General features: G+C 44.4%; 2 protein-coding genes across 3 annotated transcripts; both read right to left on the bottom strand.

Moving 5' to 3' along the window:
• Positions 1-1,216: 1,216 nt before the first annotated feature.
• Positions 1,217-7,044, bottom strand: cpz (carboxypeptidase Z). Of its 2 annotated transcripts, none has more exons than XM_028403542.1 (13): positions 6,764-7,044; positions 6,248-6,280; positions 5,126-5,177; positions 4,709-5,031; positions 4,422-4,637; positions 4,153-4,349; positions 2,965-3,126; positions 2,725-2,883; positions 2,505-2,640; positions 2,286-2,425; positions 2,098-2,197; positions 1,869-2,014; positions 1,217-1,791 (listed from the first exon to the last, which is right to left on the bottom strand). In XM_028403542.1, exons 1-13 carry the CDS (start codon positions 6,852-6,854, stop codon positions 1,588-1,590), a joined length of 1,959 nt encoding a protein of 652 aa, XP_028259343.1. In that variant the 5' UTR covers positions 6,855-7,044; the 3' UTR covers positions 1,217-1,587. The 2 variants fall into 2 exon arrangements, with proteins under 2 accessions (XP_028259343.1, XP_028259333.1); XM_028403532.1 differs by having other exon boundaries at positions 1,218-1,791; positions 4,111-4,349; positions 6,764-7,043.
• A 1,112-nt stretch (positions 7,045-8,156) lies between these two features.
• gpr78a (G protein-coupled receptor 78a) lies at positions 8,157-10,042 on the bottom strand. The gene is made up of 3 exons (XM_028413826.1): positions 9,291-10,042; positions 9,021-9,134; positions 8,157-8,397 (listed from the first exon to the last, which is right to left on the bottom strand). Exons 1-3 carry the CDS (start codon positions 9,962-9,964, stop codon positions 8,157-8,159), a joined length of 1,029 nt encoding a protein of 342 aa, XP_028269627.1. The 5' UTR covers positions 9,965-10,042.
• Between the last annotated feature and the right edge of the window lie 882 nt (positions 10,043-10,924).

Here is a 10,924-nt window from a genome sequence, read left to right on the forward strand (position 1 = left end):
CACAAATTACATTTAAGAGGATGATTTCTACTCTTATCTTGTTGCCAAAACTGACCAAGTAATGTGTCAAATACTATTTACAAACAGGCAGGACTGACAATTATATTAATTATATTAATTAAATTCAGCTGTATTTTGATTATTTTCACTTCATCAATACCTTTGTATTGTCTTATTAGGGTTTAGGTTTGTGTGAAGTGTCTGGTCTGAAAACTGCAGAATAACACTACACAGAGGACAAAGTAGTTCCTGCAGGTCCTGCAGGTTTTAGCTAGTCCGGATCATTAACCTTAACTGGTTTGCACGTTAGCAGTGGAAATAACTTGCTACAGACATCCTGCTCTGAATAAATAAATACATTTTAATGCAGCTTTAGAGGTTTTACTACCTGACAGACGAACCTACCGTGAAGAATCTGCATCTGAAGTGTCGTGCAGAAACTAGCATGGTGCGTTGGTTCGGCCTCTCAAACACACACACATACACACACATACACACACACACACACACAAAGTTGTGCATCTTTGCCTACTGTCAGGCGACATCACCCTTTACAAAGGTCGAGTGTAATGTGCCAAAATACCTGAAAGCATTAGAAGTTTACACATGTCAGCAGAACGACTGCGACACAGTGACAATCAACACACCTGAGAAGGCGCAGGGATACAGCAGGCACCGGTCTAACAGCCCTAAATTGAGGGATATTTGTGTTCTTCCGCAACAAAGTAGCAACAAACTAGAACACTCTTCTTTTCTAGGATGTCTCTCAGTTTTTTCCTAATTGCAAAGTCTGAAACAAAGTGGAAAAAAACTCTCCCTGCTCAGTTATACGAGGTAAAACTATAAATAAAATAAATAAATAAATAAAATAAAATAATAATAAATAAAAAACTATAATAATAATAATACCAATATGAACCTATGAACACAAACACCCTTACCACTAATTAAACTTCTTATTAAACTTATTAAACTCAGCTCTGACTTTAATAAAGTTGTGATAGTGTCATTACATGATCTCTGGCGCCCTCAAGGGGCAGGATGCAAAAACTCCTCAGACAAAATATTTATGTGGGAACAAAAGGTGCCAAAATATTTTAACATTTCATTTTTTAATGCTTGTAAAACAATGCAAGAATGTCTACAGCTCACAGTGCTCAGCTTTACTGCTATTCCAAGCTAGAATGTGTTGCTCGCTTCAGATCAGGTGCTATTGGTTTGATGGATTTAATAGCCTCTGTGCATAATGTAAAACAAAAAGGGTGGAATATGATAACAAAATAAATACGTCTGTTATGATTGTAATCAAATCTCTATGCAGCACTTTGGTGATTGCAGGCAAATTGTGGCATCCATTTCATTTATTTTCCAGTGATCCAATACAAGATAAATGCAGCTGCAAAGCAATAAACCTCTCTCACAGACCAGATGTAAACTGCACCTTTCCAAGAAGCTCCAAAAGATGTCGGGTTACTGATGATAACAGTGTCACAGCTTCTGCCTCTAGGACTGGATGTGGGAGCATCCATCACCAGTCTCCTTGTGTAGTGGTACATTAGGATCCATCCTTTCTTTCCTGTGATGTGTTTAGACACTTCGCAGCAGCCAGTGTGGAGGTGTGATGCCAGACTGGGAGAAGTAGTTCCACCACCACGGTTTCTCCTGCCGCTCTATCCCTCCCTCCCTGGCATCGACTTCCCCGTAGCGCTCAAACTGGTTGTAGGGGTCGAATTGATCCCATGAGTCAACCATGGGGAAGAGGTGGTCGTCAATATCAGGCTCCACAGGAATCTGGATGAAAAACAGTAAAGTAGAGGTGACGGGTTGATGGTCATGCATGCCTGGGAAGATGTACAGTAGATACAAACCTTCTCCAAAACAAAGTCCACACGTCCGGCCTTGTTCAGGTTGTGAGGCAGATGAACCCTCTTTGTGACCCTGGAGTAGCCCTTGGCTGTGGCTGTCAGGATGTGAGTGCCAGGGTTCAGCAGCCGCCAGTAGTCTCCATCTTCAGCTGAAGCAAAGGGAAGAAAAAACTGGAACATTAGTAAAAGAAGAAGTTTGACCAGGCACTCATGCATTATTATATTCACCTACCTGTGGTGACATCTTTTCTGATTCCTCTGACAGATACTGTTGCACCTTTTATCCCATTTCCATTAACATCCTTAACTGTTCCCTTAATTCCTCTGTGGACCTGTTCAGATAAGAGTCATGTCACTTGTAGCTGGGTCTTGAACTTTAATGAATAACTTTATTGACTGCTTAAAACATCAGGCACTTACAGACTCAATGAAACTGAGCAGAGCTTCCTTATTCCGCTTCCACTCTGGGTACAACTCAGCCTCTGAGGGGAATTTGTCACAGCCCAGCTCCACGGTGATCTCCAGACAGTTTGTGTGCAAATAATTGAAGTCTGACATGCCTGAGAAAAAATACAACACACAGTGAGAGAAGAGAAGAGTGTAGGAATGGTCCCATTTGTAGTTTTAAAGGCATCTCACCACCAGCGAAACTGTACCACAGTGCCCCATTGATGATGCCCCTGGTTCGATAAAAGGAGGCTCCACACCTGTCTGTGTCATTGTTCGACATGGTGGCGTGGGCGTCAGCGTACGTACGAGCCAGCTGCTTGAAGATCTGAGAGTTGGACGATGGTTATATGGTGAATATTGAGGGCTTATGGCAATCCAGAGTTTCTATTAGCAATGTTTATGCTATTACCTGCTCATCTGGAGTAGGTGAGAACATCCTCTCCTCATGTGGATGCCTGGAGAAGTCAAAGGGATAGGAGACCACCAACTCCCCTCCGTGGAGGCTGGCGGACTGAACGAAAGGCAGGCTCCTCATCCACTTCATCACTGCATAGGTCTCTGGTGCCACCTACAGGCCAAACGCGGGATTGAGTTGATCAAGGATCCAAGCTGAAATGAAATAAATCGTGCAGATATCAAGCCTTCCTACCTTCCCAAACCAGTATGCATCAGGGATGGGGATGTGGTCAATGCGGTAGTGCCTGCTGCGTCGGTTCCGGTAAAAGATGGAGGTGAGATCTGGGAAGTTCCGGTTCAAGTCGATATTCTGGGCGTTGGTTCGACCATTGGTCCAACCATTCAACAGGTGACCCTGAAACATTTAAGTTCGAGCAGCTAAAAGCATTAAAATGTGTGAAGACGTTCAGATTAATGATGATAATTATGATGTGTAGATATTAGCAGACAAAAAAACGAAGCAGATCATATGACTATTAGTGAAGAAATGAAAAAGGAGCATGTTATACTGTTGTTGTTAATTCAATTGTTAACATGTAGACAAGACCATATATCCGTCAATGAGAAAAAAAAACCTAAAATTATAATTTATAAATATTAAGCGGATCAGGAATTTAACTTTTTCATCCAAAAAAAATCCCAAAAATTATTAGAACATTTACAGATATGTTGCCATATACAGCACAAATATGGCAACAGGGTCAAGTTTTTCACGTATTTATATGAAATAAAACATCAACAAGATGACTATAATCATGCATTTATAGTTTTGGCCACGTGAAGCATTTAAGGTGGATCATATTAATTAATTGTACATGTTTTGTATGTATTGTTCTATTAGACTCCTCATACATACTATACATGCTCAGTGATGATCCTCTCTGGATCTTATGTATTCTCATACTTTTATCAGTCCTGTCTCCACTGACTGATATACACATTTGTGCATGCACACAAATAATCCACACAACACAACATTCATGCAGTGTTTAAGAGACATGAGTGGGTGCACACGGCAGCATTGTAACCAGATGTGGTGTTTGTTTACATGCCAGTGTGGAAGCCTCATTTCATCAGGTTTATCACAAAGCAGAGAGATATGGACGTCAAAATCCTCCATGCAGGATACATGCAGTTACTGATGACTGTGCCCAGGAGTGGGAAAGCCTCTCCTGGACTATATAGTCAGTCATGCAGACAGACAGGTAGGAGGTGGAAGTCCTGTGGACTCTGCTGTAATAATAGCAATAAGAGGCCTCCAGACCTGATGCTCATTCAGACAGTGAGTGGAGAACGGATAATGGCAGTTTGTCTATTTCCTTCTGTTAACAATATTTACTTCCTCCTGGTGGTTGAGCTCCGGGTCACTGCTATCCTCTACCTCTGAAGCAGCCAGCTCATAGCCATCGGGGTTCATGGAGGCCAGAATGTGAATGCGAGTGGTGTTGATGATGGTCTGGATTCTTGGGTTTCCCAGAATGTACTCTGAACACAGGTACTGGGCCAGGTAGAGGAGCAGCTGGCGGCCCAGCACCTCGTTGCCGTGCATGTTCCCAACCAACTTGATCTCTGGCTCCACTGGACAGAATTAAACATGATTAACGCTGCATTCACTGATATTTTTGACACTTTGAATAATGTCATACTTACATAGCTCATGCTGTCCTGGGTTGCTGGTGAACTCGATCACCAGCAGATCCCGGCCCTCTGTGCTGCGTCCGATGCTGTAGACATGAGAGATATGGGAGCACTTGGCTGCTGTTCTCTTCAGTAAGCTGTACATCTGGCTGTTGGAGGTGTAGGTGAACTGGATGATGGTGCTGGGTTCTTCAGGAGAGAGGCTAGACAATGCTTGCTCCTGTCTGGCTGAAGGAGGGACATGAGGATTTAGGGAAGGAGACATGAGTGCTGCTGCAGTGATCCACTGTGACCGTTACCTTTCAGTCCTGCCAGGGGGTCAAAGCAGCCTTCTTGGTCACTGGCGAAGAAGCGGTCACAATCCAGGAAGTAGGGCCAAGCCATTTCGATGGCCTCAAAGGCATGGATGCAGTCCTTCCTCAGTGCCTCACAGGTGCTGCGGCACGGTTTGATCATCTTGTTATTTTGGCAGGGAGAGGCGAGCACAGAGCAGCCTATGAGGCGTATCTCAGGGGAACACTCCCCGTTGAGCAGGCCATGGATGACACTCAGGAGGAGGTACTCTGCCCCTGACTCGGCCTCCAAATGGGTCCGGTGGCCAAGGATGTTGGGGAAAATGGTCCTGGGATGAATGTGATACATAGGATTTTTTTCAGAGCACGGTTACAACAGTCAGCAGCTTAAATTCTGCATGTGACACTGAATTCCTGTCCTACCGTGAATACTCCAGATCATTGCAGTAGCCGAGGTTCAGCTCTGTGCAGGTGGCTGTTGGGAGACAGGAGACAAAAACAATGGTTTCTTTCAGAGAGAACAATGTCTAATGAAATTATTGAAAAAATACACTTCTGTGCTTCAAGTAGGCAACAACTCAAATTCACTTCAAAGATCTATGTGTCACATCTTTAAGAAAATGCCTTATCTTTCCTGTGTGACTTTATCCTTCTTCACATTGGTGTGGAGGAATTTTGGTCCATTCTTCTTCACAATATTGCTTCAGTACATTGAGGTTTTGGGACATTTGTTTATGCACAGCCCTCTCAAAGTCCATCTACAGCATGTAATGTGTTGCACAGCCTGGGGCCAGCAACAGAGAAGGCCGGATCACCCCAGTGCTTGTACCTGGTTCTCTGGACTTTGAGCAGGAGTTGATTTAATGATCTCAATGCTCTGTTAGGGTTGCAGATGGCCAGCATTTGGCCAGCAAGGCCGTTCAAGGCTTTTAAAAAACAAACATTAAAATGTTAAAATCTACTCTTAAAGAAACTGGGAGCCAGTGGAGGGACTTTAAAACTGGGGTGATGTGCTGACCTCATGAAGTGTTCATTAAACACTGGGGTGCAGTGTTCTGTACCAGCTGGAGGCAGGCTGGGAGACTCCGACATAAAGTGCATTGCTGATGATCAATTCATCCAAGATCAGCAGCACCTGCTGCAGCTCACCTATTTAAATACTATGGAACCAGTAAGGGCTACGTGTACAGGTATTTGGTGAAAAAAATGATCAATACCTCATCCTGCTATTTAGTCAAATATAGGGCCAGTATCTGATACTGATGTCATCCCTATCAAATACAGTAAAGCTACTGCAACTTGCTGATGTGTAGTGTCTCATAATAAAGTATAGTATGGTATTTCTGAACGGCTATAAATCCTGCAGCTTCAGCATGAGCGCTGCCTTCTCCTGGCTATCTGCAGATAAGTCCTGTTGCAACTTGTATTCCCAGCACAGTTTTCAAGCCCTGAAGGTTACTCCACTTATGTGAACCTTTCAGACTGATGGGACACTTTTCAAACTCTGCATGCACTTCATATTGAATGAAAGAAGATGCCACCTACGTTTCTCTTCGTGCACGCTGTTGCTGCATCTTCCTGTGAAAGAAATACACCAAACCTTATAGAGGCAGCATGGAGACGTCAACATTTAAACACTAGGAGGCGACATTTTCAAAGGTTTGACAGGAGCCAAAGCCTGAGCTCTGTGTACGGCAACCACTGTTTATGACAAGCCTGCTGTGTAAGTACAATCGGTGAAGTTTTGTTCACATTAAGTTGTTGTAAAGTTTGCAACTAAACAGTTTTAAACTGTATTCAACTTATTATTAAATAAAGAAACTTTGTAATAGCCTACTGGACAATGAAAAAAACAACCCCTAACCTATAACCATAGCATTTAAATGTGAATTACGCATTATAATACATTTGTATCCGTATTGCGCCTTCACCCATCGCCTTTTCGTCCATAACCGAAGTTCACTGTTGGAAATGATCAACCTCGACGTCTGTTTCTATCCCATAACAGATCAGACAGCTTTGTGTTCGTACATTCGTGTGAACACAGCAGCTCAAACTTACCTAAAAACTCGTCTCCAGGGTGACAGCTCTGCTGCGGGGCGCACCAGCAACTTTTCGCCAAGCTGAGAAACACCAAAAGTCCTAAATGCATGTTGTAGCAGCAGTGCAGTAGGCTACTTTGACAACTGCAGTGTGTGATGTGGCAGTGTGTGTGTGTGTGTGTTGAAGCTGCTACTACTTCTAGGCTGGATGATAATTACCACCCACAGCACAACAACGGAAACCTCCTTTCTTTGTCTACACGGAGCATCCCTGACCCTGAAAGAAAAAAAGAAGGCGAGCCAGGAGCGTGGCCCAGTGCTGCTGCTGCTGCTGCGCAGATCATGTTTCACTACGCAGTGCTGTGTGTGTGTGTGTGTGTGTGTGTGTGTGTGTGTGTGTGTGTGTGTGTGTGTGTGTGTGTGTGTGTGTGTGAGTGTGTGTGAGTGAGTGGGGGGAAGAAACGTGGCTGGTATGTGGGGGTGGGAATTCTCCGGCATAATGGAGCTGCAGAGGCAGTTCACCAATTATGTGCAAGAATAGATTTTTTGGGGGCCATTAGAGTGTCTGCTGGAACTTCATCAACCTTGATGTCTTCGCTTTTGTATTCTTACAATAATAAGCTATTACCATGCAGGGCACAATGGGGAATTAGAATAGGAGCAGCGACTAAGTGTCAGAATGCCCTAAAGGATCCCAGAATAAATCTCAGGAGACAGAAAAATGATGCAGAGAATGATGCATCGGACTTTTCTCGACTTCTTTTCAATGTGAAATTGCCTCCACACCTTAAATGAGACAACTCTAAAGTGTTAAAAGCAGGTTTTCATAAGACCCACAGGCCAAAATGATCTGCACGTGTAAAATATTTTACTGAATGTTTGAATCAGTTGTGCTCATAAAGCAGCCTGACACTGAGTGTGTGTCTGTGGCAGTGCCGTTTATTATGTGTTATACTGTGGTAGAACATCTTCTCACACTCTATTGGCATTCATTAACACAAATAATTAAGATTAGCTTGAAAACAGTCATCACACCACTTCCTGTTACAGTACTTAGAGATACATTTACACTGATAACAGCAATAAATACGGTGTTACACGTGGCGTATCCTTGGCATTGCCTCAGCAGGCAAACTAATAAGCCCTGTGGAACCAACAGTCTGGAGAGTCTGAGAAGGCCTTTGGCAAATATCAGAGGTGAGTGCGGTCTCACTGAGGATAACTTATAATGTCCTTCACGCTTTCAGAAGGAAATATCGTGGCTTCAATGGTCCCGTGGATATCCAGCTGTCTCCATCCACTTCTTTCCATCTACTGCCCAACTGCAGCCTTTAAAGACCCTGACCTTTGACCTCCCGGCAGAAGGAATGAAAGGGTTAAATGGTTTCAAAAACTACACCAGGATTTCACACTCAGGTAATTGTGGAAAGACAGTTGTCATCTGTGGTGTCCAATGTGCTGCTTATGCTGTGGACAGACAGGAAGCGATCCTTCCTCATAACCAGGCTGATTACGCTCACCAGGACCTTCCGGTACTGCTGCCTCAGGAGGCAGTAGACAAACGGGTCGCTGGAAGCCTTGGCATAAAAGAGACATTTGGTGGTGATGCCCCAGTACCGAGGGATGTGCACGGAGGGCAACAACTCCACCAACCTGTGAGAGGAAGGCAAGAAGATCAGGTTAATTCTGCTCAACCTGATGTTTGTATAGAAATCGACAGGAGGGGCCTCTCATTTTATACATTACAGATATTCATCAAAATACATTAAATTGACCTCATTTAAGTTACACGAGCCAGCACCCACAATCTGGACAGAACAAACGTGACCTTTTTCATAATCAAGAAAAAAAATCATAAATTTTGTGATGTATTACTATTATTATTATCATAACAATATATCTTCATACTGTGTTATGAATGTGAGTACAGACTTAACCTGGCTTGGTAGAAAGCAGGATGTTTTTACTATATATGACAAAACCGTTTGACAGGCTTTGCACTTTTGGCTGCCTGCTTTACAAAATGTTCTAAATAATTCTGCTATTTATATTTCAGCAGGTGTCTCTGCATCTGATAGCTGCTGGGACTAAACCATCTGAATCCTCTAATGCAATCTACTGCAAGATGTCTGCAACGTGTGCTCCGTGATTAAAGTTTCATGACTTAGGGTTGATTTCTGTGTCACAGCATAATGTTATAAATACTTACTAAGGACTCACACAGTTCAACCAAACTGATCATTAGAAATAAAGATTAACGGACATGTTGTTATTACCTTGTTATAACGTAAGGTGCGAAGCAGAGGATGAAGGAGCCGATGAAGACGCAGATCTTTTTAGTGGCGCGCTGCCTTCTCTTCTTCTGTTGAGCCAGACACCTCTCCTTCACACTGACAGACAGGCACAGAGATTAATTCATGTCTCACATGAATAATTAATAAACACTGAATATGAACATGTTTAGTGTTGCAAGCGACTTTTGTGTCTATGACGTGAGAAAGGACCCTCAAGGGAAAGAGTTAAACAGTCCTAACAGTGTTATCTACCTGGGATGAATGTCAACCAGCAGCAGCAGAGTCTGCACCGTGATGATATCTATCCTCTTGCAGTGCGACCGTGCCACTTTCAAAACTTTCAGGTAGGCGAAGCACAGGACCAGGAGGCAGAGCGCGAAGCTGCTGCAGTGGAACAGCGCCGTGAAGGTCGCGTAGGCGCTCAGCTGCGACGCCTTCTCCTCGTCCAGGTGAACAGTGCACGAGGCGTAAGTGTGGCTGTATCCCCCCCAGTCCATCATCAGCTGGGTCAAAGAAAAGGTTAGAGAGTGCAGCCAGGAGTAGACCACGATCAGGGCAGCTTCCCTGTAGCGCATCTTGCTGGAGTAACTGAGAGGAAACACCACCGCCACCCACCTGTCCATGCTGAGCGCCGCCATGCTCAGCATGGCGTTAGTGGTGATAAAAGTCTCAGAGAAGCTGACAGCGTGGCAGAACAGGTCCCCGAAGGGCTTCGCGCTTCTGGCCACACCGAGATAAGTGGCAGGCATGTGGATGACAGTGAGGAGGATGTTGGAGAAGGACAGGTTCAGGACGAAGATTCCTGGCACATGGGACCTCAGGTCAGCGCTCCGAGTGAAACATAGCAGCACTGACAAGTTTGTCAACAACGAGACAACAGCAATGACCACAATGGACACTTCCAGTAGGAACTCCGGTATGCTCATCTCTCGAGGCTGGGCTTCAGCGGCAGTTGTTGGGATGATGCTGATGAGAGTCCGCCATACTCTCCGCTGTCGCCCCCCTCCAGCTGGTTGGATGGATGCTCATCGCCACGCGCCAGGCGCGCGTCAGTGAGCCGGAGACACTCAGAGAGAGAGCTGTCCGGTGCTGAAATGCTCTAACAGAGCCTTCAGAGAGCTTCCCCAGGCACTGAACCAATTCTGTTTCACTTCCAGTAATTACAGTTGTTTAGTCCAAAGTGAGAAGCTGTGCAAATGAAGTGGTCTCTGTGTTTACTCTCGAACATGCGCACATACCCAGCCCCTCCTCTCTCGCTGGCAATGCCGTGCGCCCTGCACGTGCAGTCGGTAGCTGGCTCATGTGACGCTTGAACAATATTCATGCAAGCAAGAGTTAATATGAGGAACAGGATGGTATGGTGTCTGCACACAACTTGTATTTTTGTCTTATCCCCAGAAGATGAGTTGTGTTTTTTGCATAGATGGCCTGTGCAATGACTGTGAAAGTGTGTCTGATTGTAACACTGGTGATTTATTTTTACTTGTGATGTGTGTATGCATGTGTGTGTGTGTGAGGCAGAGAGATGAACAAACAGCATGTTGCCTTTAAACACATTCCAGTGAAGCACATATAGCCACAGTTTAGCTGTGACCACAGAGACAAATTCAGCACATCCCACTTCCCACAAAACATCAGGTGAAGCACACATACACACTCACACACACACACAGAAATACTCATCTCCATAGCAACAACAAATCTCTGGTGGCTTCATCACTCTTTGAACTTCATGTTACTTCGCTCTGATTTGTGTTGATCTCCCCTCAAACGCCTGTAAGAAACCATTTTCCACAGCAAGCTCATTTAAACAAGCTGAAGATATCAGACACTGTGTTAGGCATGATATGCATTACAAAGGCAGGGTGAAGGGAGGAAAAGAGCAG

The sequence above is a fragment of the Parambassis ranga genome, chromosome 1 (assembly GCF_900634625.1).
Source record: "Parambassis ranga chromosome 1, fParRan2.1, whole genome shotgun sequence".
In the NCBI taxonomy this organism is placed as follows: Eukaryota; Metazoa; Chordata; class Actinopteri; family Ambassidae; genus Parambassis; species Parambassis ranga.

Bases quoted from the DNA above. Each gene is read 5' to 3' on its own strand.
- cpz (XM_028403532.1), bottom strand. From the start codon at position 6,854: ATGCATTTAGGACTTTTGGTGTTTCTCAGCTTGGCGAAAAGTTGCTGG. The intron at 5,178-6,247 runs GTAGGTGGCATC...GTCTCCCAACAG, and splicing joins CAGCGTGCACGAAGAGAAAC to CCACCTGCACAGAGCTGAAC. The intron at 2,641-2,724 runs GTAATAGCATAA...TCCAACTCTCAG, and splicing joins CACCTACTCCAGATGAGCAG to ATCTTCAAGCAGCTGGCTCG.
- gpr78a (XM_028413826.1), bottom strand. From the start codon at position 9,964: ATGAGCATACCGGAGTTCCTACTGGAAGTGTCCATTGTGGTCATTGCT. The intron at 9,135-9,290 runs GTAGATAACACT...CCTGTCTGTCAG, and splicing joins CTGGTTGACATTCATCCCAG to TGTGAAGGAGAGGTGTCTGG. The intron at 8,398-9,020 runs GTAATAACAACA...TTCCTCTCACAG, and splicing joins GCACCTTACGTTATAACAAG to GTTGGTGGAGTTGTTGCCCT.